Source organism: Scedosporium apiospermum (genome assembly GCF_000732125.1).
Source record: "Scedosporium apiospermum strain IHEM 14462 chromosome Unknown SEQ_SAPIO_0085, whole genome shotgun sequence".
In the NCBI taxonomy this organism is placed as follows: Eukaryota; Fungi; Ascomycota; class Sordariomycetes; order Microascales; family Microascaceae; genus Scedosporium; species Scedosporium apiospermum.
Window position 1 is genome coordinate 279,227 of NW_015971786.1, and position 14,314 is coordinate 293,540.

The following is a 14,314-nucleotide window of genomic DNA, read 5'->3' on the forward strand; positions in this document are numbered from 1 at the left end:
GTCGGCAAACAAAACTGGAGAGACAGGAGGTGAGGAAGACGGAGTACAGAGTGACAGAGCGAGGAAGCCGGGGGGAGTCGATTTTGGATACCTTGGAACAGAGATGCCGTGGGGCTGGTGAAACTGTATGGGCCGGGCGAACTGTAAGAGGAGAAGAGAGCCATACGCGAAAGAAGTTGTGTGTGCAATACGGAGAAACTTGATCTTGATGTTCCCGGGGAGATTGAATGGCAACGACTTGCTAAATGCTATGTATTTGTGTGCTGTTCTTCGTGGTGGGACGATGTATGGTCGGTTGGTTGAAATGTGGTTGAGTGAGAGGCTCTCTTGACTACGAACCAGATTCGAAACTTGGGGGGCTTCTTTCGCCCATCGTGAACAACGGAGGAGTAGAAGTAATATTGATCAATGTAGTGTATAAACAAGTACACGTATTATCAACGAGCTAAGGGACATCGGGGATGAGATGCGCCTCCGAGTTAAGACTCCAGGAACTCAAGAGCGAGATACCCTCAAACATAAGTATATGTTCCATAAATATATTTTCTACATAAAATTCTAGGGGAGGAAACGATAAGAAGCAGTAGAAGTAATTAGGATTTCCACTCGCAAAAGGAAGAAAAAAAGAAAAAAAGAAAAAAAAAAAAAAAAAAAAAAAAAAAAAAAGAGCATGCCCAATATCTCGTATCTCACATAGAACCACCAACTCGAAAACGCCCTCCACAAATGCATAAAATTGAGATTCCCTTTCCCTCTCCCCTCCTTTCAAATCCTCCCTTAGAAATGCACGCTCCTCTTCTTCTGAACCTTCTTCTTATCATTCCGATGCAAAAGCCCACTAACACTCGCCGCCGCCTCGCTAGCATAAGGCGTCAACGTATTCACCAACCCCTCAATCTTCTTCTTCGGCCCACCCTGTTGTCCTCCTGCGCCTCCTGCGCCTCCTCCTCCGGGGGCTTGCTGGGCCTGCGTCGGCGGCGGGGCGAACTGCTGGGTACTCGGCCCCGCAGCGCCGGAAGGAGGAGGGGACCAACCCGCGTAAGCATAAGGGCCGGCACTAACGGGCCTCGCCGGCGGCCAGGCGCCTGGAGGAGCCAACGCCTGCGGTGAAGCAGGACCACCACCGCTGGGTGCGTGTTGATGTCTCGGGGGAAGAACAGGCGGGGGACCACTCGCGGCGGAGGGGGAAGAGGAAGACGACAGAATCTGGCCTTGTACGCCGTATTCCCTGCGCAGGCGTTCGGTCTCCTTCTCGACCTCCTCCTCGCGACGGCGTCGCTCGCGCTCTTCTTCGTCGTGGAGCATCTTGCGGATGCGTTCCTGCTCTTCGCGGTCGCGGCGTTCGCGCTCTTTCGCTTTGCGCTGCTCGTCCTCGGCGACGAGGGCTTGGAGGCGTTTCGTTTCGGCGTCGACGGGGTTGGATTTGGAGTGTGGTCTGCCTTGGGGCGGGATGGTTGCTGCGACGGTTGCGCCGGACATGACGGGTGGGGCAGCGGCGCTGGTCGTTGGTGGGCGAGAGTTTTTCCTGCGGCCCGGGGACGAAGAGGAGGAAGCAGAGGAAGAGGAAAGATTGAAGACGTCGGATTTGGGACTGAGGTATAGGGACCGGATGACTTCTGCGCCGAGCAACAGGACGACCTCGAGGCCCTTGCGATCTTCGAGCTCGACGCGACGCATGTTTGGTTCGTACATGGTCACGGCGTCTATTTTTCCCTGGGAGAAGAGTGCGATGGTGATGTCCGGTTCACGGCTCTTCTTGCCGTCGACGGACTTACCGACGAGGTAGCACGTCATATCCTTGCTCATGCGCCCATCCCTCTTCCAGCGGAACATGATTTTAGGAACGGTGGGATCCTCAGCGGCGTCGGTCTGTTGGGAGCGATCGAGGAGGCTCGCGCTGGGAACCTTGAAGGTGCGCTCGGGCATCTCGAACTCCCATGTCTCGCTGCGGTTCCAGCCGGACTGCACGCGGCGGATGACGACGGTCTGGTCCGGGTCGTAGAGGGTGAGGGAGACCGAGTCTGGGACCAGGGGTGTGGCTGGGGCGGTGGACTGTGAAGAGGAGTGGTGTTGGGCGCGGGCCTCGGCGGTGGAGAGGGGTGGGCGGGACCATTCTGGTTCGACGAGGACTTCGGCGTAGATGATATCGGGGAAGGAGGGATCAGCGAGGGCGACGGCGTACTTGTTGCGCGAGGTCGGGGCTGAGGGGTCCGGGCGGCGGAGGAGGAAGGCTGGGGTGGGGTCGGAGCCGCGCTCGGAGAAGTAGAGGAGGGTGTTGGTGGGGGAGTCTTTGGAGGGTTGGAAGCGGAAGGTGGGGAGGTTTTCGTCGAGCATGATGGGCGTGAGAGGGCGAGGGGTCGAGGGAGGCTTTTCTTCTTCTCTTTTTTTCTTTTCTTTTGGCGTTGGAGGCGGGGATATTGTCTTGGGCCGCCTTGGAGTGGTGGGCTCTCGATGGAGAGTTGAGGTTGCTGAGGTGGTGAGGTTGACCTTAGGTGGGGGAGGGGTCTGGTTGAAACGGCGATAAGATAGCGGGGATCGTGGTGTTGTTAGGATTAAGGATTGGAAGAGGAAGAGAACAGGAATAGAATAGGAAGACAACGGGTGAAATATGTTTCAATTTAGGTTGGCGGGAAGAGGGAAGGGGAAGCAGTCGCCAAACACCAAACTGGGCGGAGCTGGCCTGACTGACTGATGAGCAACTACGGACAGGACAGGGCAGGATAGGGCAGGCGTGGCTCAGCCGCGACCTTGGCGTTCGTTGCCTGTGTTGCTGTTGCCCGTGATGGCTACGAGGAAAGGAATGCGACAAGGTCAAAGTACATACATCATGCATAATACGTAATCAGTCTGGGGGGAATGACGAGTCGAAGAGATTTGGTGCAGCGCTAGGCCGAGACCTCCACTGGCTGGACTTCTTGACGCGTCATTCAACGCTCCATTCAGGTACTAACAGTGTTACTGCCAGTCACAGTCACTGGTCGTGCTGGCTATTATTTATTGATTGAGTCCGGGCAGGTATGTGCCTGGCTATTAATCTTATTAGGCCCTGACTTGCCACTGGACTCCGGAGATTTAGTGGCCAATGGTCGCTAATCCAGGTACAAGATGGCACTGCCAGCAGAGGCAGGAGAGCACTAAGAGTTCACGTCGTCACTGTATCGATAGAGGAGGTTAGAGCACGCTCTGATCGATTGATATTTCTTCGTATTAGGCGTCATTGGAACCGACTTCGACCGATTGACGTCAAGCCCTTGTTCTATTCTTGGGTCCTCCGATGGACCTGACGAACGACTTGGATCCATTCTCGATAAGGGATTGATCAATTGTTGACTCTGCCTTTCTAGAAGTAAATCGAGATGTCCCATATTCCTCAGTCCTCCTTCCTACTTGTACATTTGGTCTCCTCCCTTCGAATATCTCACGGAAACAGCATCACCGACTTAGTCTCCCACTTCACCCAACTCTCCCCATCCCTTCTCTCCCCATTCCCTTCTCCTCCCTCTTCTCACTTACTTCGTATACCCAATGAGAGACTCAACAGCCAGTACAATAGAAATCACCGCAGCCCCCACCACACTCCCAAACCCAGCCCACCCAACATGTCCCGCCTCCAACGCCAACCCCACAACCACAATATCCACCACATCCGCCGCCATCCCCCCATACAAAAGCCTCCTAACCTCCCTCCTTCCACGATCCCCCGCCGCGGCAGGGTTGTTGTTGTTGTTGTTGCCATCCTTGTCCGAGCTGGTGTCGGCGCTCAAGAGGAGTTCGCCCATGACAATGTCGCGCACGCCAAAGGCCCGCGGGAACAGGGCGGCGGCCGGCGCGATGGGGATGCCGAGGAGGCCCAGGGTCCAGACGGGGGCGATGAGGCAGGCCGTGCCGAAGATGACGCGGGTGGTGCCCAGGATGGTGAGGGCCGTTTTGGCGAAGGGCGTTGGTGGGGTTGGGGAGGTGGTGGTTTTGGCCGTGGAGGTGTTGAGGAGAGGAGATGTTTGGGAGGCCATGTTTTATATTTGGTGAATGAAGTTGCTGCGATTTGCGTGTAAGTGGAATAATGTGAAGATTGTGAGAGTGTTCAATTAATGCCTGCGATGATGATCTTGAGCTTGAGATTGCCTGAGATGTTGAGCTGGATGATTCAATTTGATTCTGGGCCATCTTCTCGAATCGCTGCTTTCTCTCGCACTTATATACACCATCGAGATAAATCGGATATCTGTCTACAATGTTGGCATCGCGGGTGGGCATAACGATGAAGCATAACAGACTAACACCAGACCCAGCAAAAAGGGACAAAATAACTCCCAAGTCTCCACCACCATTACACCTTCCGCGTCTTCTTATCACCAATCTCTGACCTTTTCTAGCTTCGTCGTTGTGGTGAATATCTTAAAACAAGTGCAAGAAATAAGCACTTGCCATTATCATAATCGTCATCGTCATCGACTATTCGTACTTCGTAACCCCCAAAAGTTGAAGCTTCTCTCGATCCTCACGCATTCCCTGGACCGGAGCCAACGCTTTCCGCCTGCGCCACACCTCTCACTTAACCCAAGTTTCTCTCGTTCTCCCTTGGCCCAAAGGACAGCGCCCAAAGTCCTGGATCGAAATTTCAGCTCCAAGACTCTTGGCATCTCCCATTGGCCCAAAGAACCCAATATTCCACAAGAGGGACAAGCTTAAAGACACTCATGCACCCCAGCTGAGGCTGAGCTGAAGCTTGGGCCGGTCCTGGACAGCATCATTGAAGTTTAGACTGATTTGAACCTCACATGGACACTCTCCTCTTAAGAGTACAAGTGCCTTGTACCTAATCGGCCTTCTTTCTTTTTGGTTTTTTTTTTTTTTTTTTTTTTTTTTTTTTTTTTTTTTTTTTTCTCTCGTTGACAGATTCGGGAGGCCACCCGCTAATACATATTCCAGGGATTAAATCATTGCTTCGTAGAGTCCTACAAGTCATTTGAAGTAAAGTCCAGGACGCCCTCCGCTGTATTGAATATATAAGAACTGCAATCCCTTGACGATAGCTTAACCTTCAGATCTTCACCTCCGCCGTCTCCATCACCGTCCTCATCGCTATTCTAAATCCATCGCCCTCGTCTATATCCAAAACAACCAAATACATCTATAGAAATAGAGAAACCGCAGCCATGTCTACCCTCACCCGACTCCTGAGATCCTTCTCTTCACAAACCTCCTCCTCCTCACCGACAGATTCCTCCACCACACCTCCCATCCAAATCCAACTCCTCTCCGACATCCACCTCGAAATAGCCTCCCAATACACAACCTACACCACCCCGCACACGGCCCCCTACCTCCTCCTCGCCGGCGACATCGGTAACCTAACTCACTACGACCCCTACCTGGCCTTCCTCACCTCCCTAGTCCCGCACTACGACCGCATCTTCCTCCTCCTCGGCAACCACGACTTCTACGGCCTCACCTACGAAGTCACCATCGAGACGGCCCGGCGCATCACCGCCGAGCCCGTCCTGCAAGGGAAAGTCACGCTGTTGCATCGCACGAGGTGGGATGATGCTGAGTCGCAGCTGACGGTGTTGGGGTGTACGCTTTGGTCGAACGTGCCGGCGAAGGCGAGGGATGTGGTGTTCTATCGCGTGAGTGATTATTTGCAGATTAAGGAGTGGTCTGTGGAAAAACACAATGAGAAGCATGTCGAGGAAGTCGAGTGGTTGAGGGAAGAATTGAGGAATATTGCGGCGGAGCATAAAGAGGCTGTTCGGAAAACGAAGGAGGAGAATAAACGGAGGAAAAAGGAACGTGAGGCACGGGCCCAGAACAAGTCCAAAATCGACGCCTCGAAAGATTCCGCGGGAAACGAACAACAAAATATTGATGGACTAGAGGACCTACCTCTCCCCCAGCGCCGCCGCATCCTCGTCGCCACACACCACGCCCCCGTCATAAAGGGCGCCCAGAAACCAGACAAGGCGGACAAGCCCTGGGCCTCGGCCTTCGTGACAGATCTCGTGCCCAGGGGCGGCTGGGCTGACGTCGACGTGTGGGCGTTTGGACATACGCATTTTTCGACGGAGATGGTCGTCAAGGGGACTAGGATCGTGGCGAATCAGAGGGGTTACGATTTTAAGGGGAATCCGGAGCCCAAGGATGAGAAGTTTGATCCGGGATATGTGATTAAGATGTAGGAGACGGGACGTTTTGAATATCTTTGTCTTTTTGGATAAGGGGATGGCAAGCTTGCTTGATCCACCATTTTGTTCGTTCATAGATACGCCTAATGATTTACTAGAGATGTCCAGATTCAAGAATGCTTCTTTGTTTTGGAAACGCGAGCTAAATAAGATCCTCACTCCCTCAACTCGACGCATCTCGTCCGCTTCTAAAGTGTCCTCCGCACACCAAGTTAATACACACACTTCTTCTCATTTCCCTCCTCTCGTCTGCTGGGGAGCATTGTTGGTGATAACCAACTCTACTGCTGGCCCATACACCCCATACTCCTCTCGGGCTTTTCATCCCCATGCCCGACCCGACGGGTTTTTGACAGAGCCCATCCGCTCAACTGATGCACCGCTATTCGCTCTAGTGGTATCTGTATGTGCATCATCCAAATATCCATCCAAATATTGTATAAGTAATAAAGTAGACAAGGAAAAGAAAAAAGAGAAAAGAGCGAGAAAAAAAAAAAAGTAAATGCCCTGCATAAAGTGGCATCGAGGTAAACGGGCAAGCGAAGACAGTGCACTGGTCCTACCAGCTCTTCAGCTCACATCTCGACCCTCCTCGGAACTTCACCATCAGGCATCATCATGCTCAGCTCCGGCTCCGGCGGCAGTCCATGCGGCCCCGAGCCTGCCGGGATTCCCGGCACCGGGGGTACCACGTCGTCGGGGCTATGTTGATTCGTGTGCCCGTCCTTAGCCCTCATGACAGCCCTCTGGATCCGTCCCTTCTGCTGGTCCACCCAGCTGTTGATGTTCCGGAACCGCGGGGGAAGATCTTCACTCGTCTGCGTGTATATCGTGTCGCGTCTGCTCCACCCGGCGTCCGAGCTCTGTCCCACGCTCTCCCTAACACTTTGCGGAGGCGCCACGGGGGCTGGTGGCTGGGGGACCACGACTGCGGCGGCTGTACTGGTTCCTTGCCCTTGGCCTGGCCAACTCTGTTGAATAATGATGTCGCCATCTCCAAAGCCCGAGGACAGGGACGACACCTCACTCAGTCTATTTGCCTGTCGTTGTTGCGAGTTGTACGTTCCGGGCTGAGATCCTGCGCCATCGGGCATGGTACGATAGATCCATGTTCCATATTGCCCTTGGATTGAGGTCTCCGATGCATGATGTTGATGATGGGACGCCACCACGGCCGGCTGAGGAGCGGGTTGAATGGCGTTCACGTCATCAAACGGGTTAGCAGATGTGGAGGTCTGCAACGAACTGACGGGGCTAATGTTCGCCACGTTGTAAGGCGCTGCGCCCACATTCGTGTCCAGTTGCGGCATGCCCAGGGAACCTGAAGTACTCGGTGGTTGGCGGCCAAAGTTGAAACTAAACCCGCTAAGGCCCGCCCCAGCCTCCCGCTGTTGATCCGTGGACTGCTTTTCCGTCATGGCAGGGATCGATCGGTTATCATCTTCGAGCGCGTGCCATTTCCGTGCCCATGGCCGGTTCTTGACCCAGGGAACTGATGCTAAGAACTTTCCGACTTGGGCCTGCCTGGATATGCTACCACGGCTAGGTGAACCATACGGCGCGTCGCTCATGCTATAGGGGCCGCCCCGCTTCTTGCGCCGACTTGCAAACCGCCAGACGAGCCAGCTCAGAACGCATACACCAACGAAGGCACCTGGACGGTGGCGGTCAGTGACATGGGATCACACAAACAAGGGATAAAGGAATTGTTTCTCGAACTTACCAATCGAGCCACCTCCAATCATAATGTGCTCTGTCGTGGCGTCCTTTTTGCTCTGGAACTTCGGCTTGTCATCGTCGAATGGGGGATCATCATCCTTGTAGTACTCCTTGTCTGGAAGCGGAAACGCGTCTTCAGTTGGCAAAACAGTCGTAGTTGATGTTAACCTTACGGTCTCGAGAGTAGCGGTAACCTAAAGCGAAGGTTAGCAAATTTTTGAACCCTGGCATCGCGAATATGAAAGCAAACGCTCACCGATGCAGATATAGGTAAAGGACCTGTAAATGTGGGCAGGATCGTAGGTGAATCGGTTTCTGTATCAGACTCTGGATCTTGAACATTTAATGCGGGGGCCGCGTTCAGATCGGCCCCGACGCCGATTCCAAAAGGAGACTTCGTTATCGACGGCCGAGCAGCGCTGACGGTGAAGGTCTGGACGATCTGAGACGCGCTCGTGCTGGTGAGCCGCGGCGGAGGCGGCTGCTCCGTTGACGGATATGAGGGCTCCGGATATGCTTGGTCGGGTGACGGAAGGATAGGTTGCGCCGGCGCCGACGGAGGAGGCGGTGGTGGTGGTAGTTGTGGGGCAGCCTGTAAAAGCCCCTCTTGTCCAGGCTGGGAACCAGGCGGAGAGTAGTATTCCTCGTCCTCGCTCTCGCTATTGTCGAGTTCATCGCCCGATTCACTGTCGCTGACATTGGGGTCAACGGGTGTTTGTCTCCTCCGCCGTGGATTGTCAATCAAGTATCTCCGTGTCCGACTCCCTCTGGCTTCCCCCGTGGCTCGCCTCGGCGAAGTGGTGCTGCCCTGCATCGGTGACGGCGCCATTGTAAATGCCGGGGCCCTGGGTGGTTTCTTGTTGCTCAGCCAAGTCAATCACCGTCTTTGATGCCGGATATGCATGACCCTTGGACTAAAACCCTTCGAAGCAGTTATGAGGTTGGTAAAAGTTAAGGAACGGTATCGAGGATGTTGAAGCCACCAAGCGGACCGGCGTTGAGAAAGCGAGCGTCAGGTTCAAAAGAAAAAGAGGAAGAAGAGAATGGCCTGGAGAATGGCCAAGCACGTCTCCAGGTATCAGTATCAAAAGAAAGAAAAAGTCAGACTCTCGGTCTCGAGAAAGAATGAAATCGGCAGGTCGTCCGGTCGAGAGTCAGTTTCCTGAGGCGACAAGGTGGACACTACTGGATGAAAAAAAAAAATGCAAAAGGTATTACGATGGAAGAAGGCTCGGCCTTGGGAAGAGAAGAAGAGAAGAATTGAAAGCAAAAGGAAAGGTTAAACGCAGTCGAAGGAAGGATGATCCGGCCTAGCCTTTGTGGAAATGAATAAAGAGTAGCGGAATGGTAAGGTGGAGGGAATAAGAGCAAGAAGAGACGAGGAAGCACATGGATACTGCATACTGCCAAGGGGGCAAGCGGACACTAGGAAGTCGGAGACAAGGCGGGGGAGGGGGCGAATGGGCCTGGCTGCTGCGCATACCCTTAGAGAATGACGCTTCTGACGATTTCAGGGGTTGGCGATCATCCATCTCTAAAGAATGTGTGGAGCTTCAGGCATTGTCGCGTGAGACTGTGCACTACTACAAGTCTGTTGTTGGCTCGCTGCGTCCGTTGTAGAAACTCGGATGTACGGCGCCGCGGGGAAGAGCCCATGAGTGTCCGCATTGAGGTACGAAGTACGTATGTAGATGGGGGACTTACTAGTTTAGTTTACAAGCAGGCCGACCAGGGGCTCCGTAAATTCAGGAGAGTGCCGAATCCAAGTCACTGAATGGCGACTACCTCTGACCTCCGGCTTGGGTCTGACGCCACCGTTGATGCAGAGTGCTTGACAAGTATTCATGATGTTGAAACCAAGGACCTGGATGTAGCGATTCCAAGGCGAAATGCACCGACCGAACTGGACTCTCTTTCGCTCATTCTCTGAGACGTCCGCCGTCCTCCATAGATGACCTTTTTCCTCTTCTCGTTTCCTAGAATCTGGGTAATATGCGAAGACCTAGGGGCCCAAGCCTGGAGTGTGGGTTCCTCCACGCTAACCCTTGGGTGGTGCTTCGTCATTGTCGATCCCTTGGTGAGACAGGGCGCAGTCGGGCGTCGGTCCAGGGGTCGTTGCCGTCTCAGCGTGTCTCAAGTTCCTGGGAACATGGAACTGGGTGGTTCGTGCTGGCCACTCAGAGAGCCGCATCTGTCTCCTGTCCTCCCAAACTGGGAAAGCCCCACTAAACGATACCAAAAGGTTAAGCTTGGGTATCAAGTCTGGAGACTCCAACAACCTCCATCTTTGCGAGGCTCCAAGAATCATGTGTATTCTCCGGAGGCCTCGTGTACTTAGAAGTAGGCCACTCTTGAGCCTTGATGATAGGAAACATTCCCGCTGGAGATTGGGATGGGAGGGATCGAACCCGAAGCTAAGAAACGGCCGAGCCGAGGAGTCTTTCGAGGGGAGGAAAAAAAAATTAGAGACTGGAGTTCTCCCCGCCTCACTCTGCACACGTCACACCTGAAAGGACACTCCATGATGGCCCATGTCCATGTAATGTGCCGAGTTGCCTCCTTCTGTGTGTTAAGGAGGCGATGGGGTTTGAAACAATATCAATGATCGTAGGAGGCTAGGGGCTGTAAATAAGAAACGCTGCACACCAAATCTTAACTGCGTCAGTTCATGGTGGTGCCGAACTGGATGATGCCGTGAGACAGAATTGGAAATATATCACGACTCGACTGAGGAGAACTCAGGTCGAACGGATGAGAATTCGTTCTCGTCCTCGTTCATGTCATCTGTACAAAGTAACTTCGAAGCAGCTCTTTTCCTCTCACGTGCCTACTACCGAGTTGGAAGTTGAGACCCAAGAACTCATCAATTGATACCTGCAGCTGGCAACAGTCGATTATCAACTTCACTCTTCTTCCTTCCTCCTCGACAAGTCTGAAGAACTTTGAAAACATCCAAGAAACACGAGGGCTGTACAGGCAGATTTCCTGACAATTTAAAATGTAACAGCACCCCCCATTATCTAGGAAGCCTCGTAGCACGGGGTTGATTCGCCCAGAAAACCGTCTTATCATGGTCGATCGAGGCGATCAAACCACGACAGAACCACGAGAATCCCACGAGCTGGCCGACATTTCCGGGATTAGAGCGTTTATCGCCATCTCCAGTCTCCCCCGGTGCGGTTGGTGCTCGAATGTTATGCATCGAATTGCCCCAAAAAGCATACACTCTTGAATGTGTGGGATGTAAAGCAAAGGGAAGTGTTTGTTCTAGGCTCGCGTGTCATATTTCCAAATTGGAAACGAATCGTGGAAGTGTGGCATTTGGAATGCTAATAACCGCATCCAGATTCTGGATATTCTCCGTGGGACACCGACCTCCTCGAGTGTGAAACGAATAGTTGGTCTAAAGGAGGACTAGGGTAAAAGAGATTGAATCGTGCCGTCATACTCCTCTGCCTCCATCGGTCTGAGCAAGGCTGGTACTTCTTGCGTGGCTGTATTCGAGGCCCAGATATTATCATCGCCACCGAGGAGCACCCAGACCTCGGGAACTTCGACGATAGAATATATCCCTCAATACGCTCGTGCCCCCTAGAGAAAAAAGTTCCCTATCCTGGTTTGCAGCCTTTCCGCTTAGAGCGAATGAGACGCGAAAGACGTGGGGCAAGAATGGGAGGAGTCCGGAAGACCGGGAGCCCGGTAGGCCGGAAAACCGGCGAGATATAATTCCCACACAAGCCCCTTTTGGGTCTGTCGGGAGTGTTTCAATGTTTACAAATAGGGAGAAATTCAACAAGATTAATGAAAAAAACACCTTGTCATGTTTCGACCAGCCTCGGAGTAGAGATCCGCATGTGAAGGAAAGATAAGAAGTTTTCTCTTTCTTTGAGGGCATCTGGGCGTGATGGAAGGTGGCCTCTGGAGGGTTGTAGCTGAGGGGATGCGATGTCGGTGCCTAGCTCAACGTAAACCCGCCATGGCCTCGCATAGAAGAGAGTTGTCTGCAGCCACCTGTGCAGGATAGAGCGATATACTGCGCCTCGGACCCCCCCCAGCGTCCATACTCTAATCCAACTAGTAATGGAGTCTGTCCATGGTGCAGTAGGTATCCTCGATATTTTCAAGGCATATCTTGAGAAGAAAAACAACTAACTGTGAGCGGCTCAGGATATGGAATCAGTTAAGAGAGACTGCAGAGGACAAAGACCGAATTGGATATCCCGGACCCCCTTTTTGGACCTTCTATTGTAAAGTCCTCGCCGAGAAGGCTTGTCATCCGTGGCTGAGAGATCATATAGATGTCGATTCGAGCAATCCAGCCAGGGAGTACAACCCCTCGTCCTTCATAATACGAGGTAAAGAGCATTCCCATATGTCTCGATCCTCGTCCTCGCTCGTCACAGGAGAGTCATCGGTGGAAGAAGATCTTGACCTCACCTGAAAAATGAGAGTAGAAATCCTTGTACCAAGAGTAGCTCCTTCGCCCCCTTCCCCAAAGATGAGTCGCGTACAAACTGAGGAATTAAGCTATTCTGGGGTACCCGAATATGCCTGGGGATTTCCAACTAAATCCAATTGTGTTAGTTTAGTAGACAGCACACTCTATCCTTCATGGTCCCCGTCTTCTTTTTGATTTTTTTTCTTCTTTTTTTTCTTTTCTTGACTCGGGGTTCAGCACATCCCGACGCAGCATTGCGAACGTCCGATTCCACTGGTCTTCGAGCAACGTCCCTCACCAACATGACCATTGTATTACAAGCAATAGACCAGCATGTTACAAATGGTTAGAGAAGGTCGCGAGAGCACACTCCGGTTCTCTTTCAAAGTTTCCCGGGCGGGAACATCTCCGAACTCCCGAAGACGGCACCCCAGACTCGGCGACCTATCACAGGCGCGTAGAAAGCAACCTCCGAATAGTTTTAACTATGCTGGGTTCCAGTCGCACATTATTCGGCATTCAGCCCGAAGACCTCCGTGAGTGACTATGTCGATTGGGCCTTCGTGGTGTACATTTGCCCTATTCCCACCTAGCCCTACGCCACAACGCAAAAAGGGGGGGGAAGCATATTACTTTCACATGGTTCAACACTTCAACGCGGACCAAGGGCTTTGGCACTGCTGCCACTGGCTAGGGAGAACGGCGTGAACCAACAAGAGCGGGTCCAATCCACGACTCACTCTTTACTCTCTAGTATTTTGAGATTCTCGGACGCCAGTCCTTACCAACGCCAAACTAGCTTCTGGACCCGCGCTCGCAGCGGGGGAGTCTGTATGCGCTGTGGACCGTGGTGGAGCTACGCCTCGGGCCTAATTAAGCCAGTGGACCAGAAGCCATGTGCTCAGTCGGCATGAAAACGCAAGAGGCACATGCGATGAGATACTTCGTAGTCTGTCGCGCACTTCGTGGATGTGATGATGGCCCGCGAGGACGGAAGCAAAGGAATGGGGGAAGGGAAGTCAAGATTTGCGGAGGTTGCAATAAACTCGGAAGAAATTGGACCCTCGAGGGCAGGTTATGAACGTGAGTCACTCTGGTGGTTGGGGTTGATGGGAGAGCATTCAAATTGCAATATGAAAATGTGTGGAGGATAATCCTAGGGGGACTCTTCATGTACGAAGTAGAATTACACTCTGCATGACGCAAACTAGCAATGGCTAACAGTATTAATTAGGACCCGACAACAAGAAGAACCGGTTGTTCCGACCAGCCTGGTCCCACTAAAAACCGGGACTTAGCTGGGAGCCTCCTTGGCTCGAGTTGAGAACTCACCTCTGGATGGAGGCAGAGTTACACCACGCACATGCCAGAGAAGAAAAAAGGGATCGGGATGACACGGACAGAAACTCCTGCGAGAAGCGAGGAATAAGTCGGAGACGGCAAGAGGAAAACCAAATGTGCCCTTTTTGATGCCATTCTTAGTTTAAACTGGCTGCAGGGGCTAGGTAGTTTTGGCACATGAAGATGTCGCAACCATGAACAGCAGCCTCTGCCGTTTCCCAGGCGCCGCGGTCGCAGTTATCAACAGATGCTGAGGCGCTCTAATCTCGAGCGGTCCACGTTGGCGAATGCAAGTGAATGCGGATGAATGCAATAGGGGGCCAGCCATTGGGCCGGAAAGCCTGCGACGCCATGTCGCATTACTTCCTCTGTAGTTCTAGCCTCTGCGCTCTCGCTCCCGCGATTGAGTCACTATCGCTGAATTGATATCCTGATGCGGCTCTAGCGCCTCCTAGAGTCCAGACTACGGGGGTAGCGACAAGGAGCCTCGGCCTGCTACGCGCTCCAACCCGTGTTCGTTCCATCTGCATCTCACGCTACATGTCCCGCCACCGATCTACACTACAACCAACCACGCCGGCTCCGATAATGGTGAGTCAACCTAAGAGAAGACGGACGGCACATGATATGAGAA

General features: G+C 52.9%; 1 protein-coding gene and 3 pseudogenes across 1 annotated transcript; 1 reads left to right on the forward strand and 3 right to left on the reverse strand.

Annotated features, from left to right (window-relative positions):
- Window positions 1–777: 777 nt before the first annotated feature.
- On the reverse strand, window positions 778–2,334 carry SAPIO_CDS2103 (annotated as a pseudogene; the record flags this gene model as incomplete).
- A 1,175-nt stretch (window positions 2,335–3,509) lies between these two features.
- SAPIO_CDS2104 lies at window positions 3,510–4,010 on the reverse strand (annotated as a pseudogene; the record flags this gene model as incomplete).
- A 1,146-nt stretch (window positions 4,011–5,156) lies between these two features.
- SAPIO_CDS2105 lies at window positions 5,157–6,176 on the forward strand (annotated as a pseudogene; the record flags this gene model as incomplete).
- Window positions 6,177–6,757: 581 nt separating this feature from the next.
- SAPIO_CDS2106 (uncharacterized protein) lies at window positions 6,758–8,715 on the reverse strand (the record flags this gene model as incomplete). The annotated part of the gene is made up of 3 exons (XM_016785224.1): window positions 6,758–7,836; window positions 7,906–8,095; window positions 8,158–8,715. The coding sequence occupies 3 exons, from the start codon at window positions 8,713–8,715 to the stop codon at window positions 6,758–6,760; spliced, it is 1,827 nt and encodes a 608-aa protein (XP_016645102.1).
- Window positions 8,716–14,314: the final 5,599 nt, after the last annotated feature.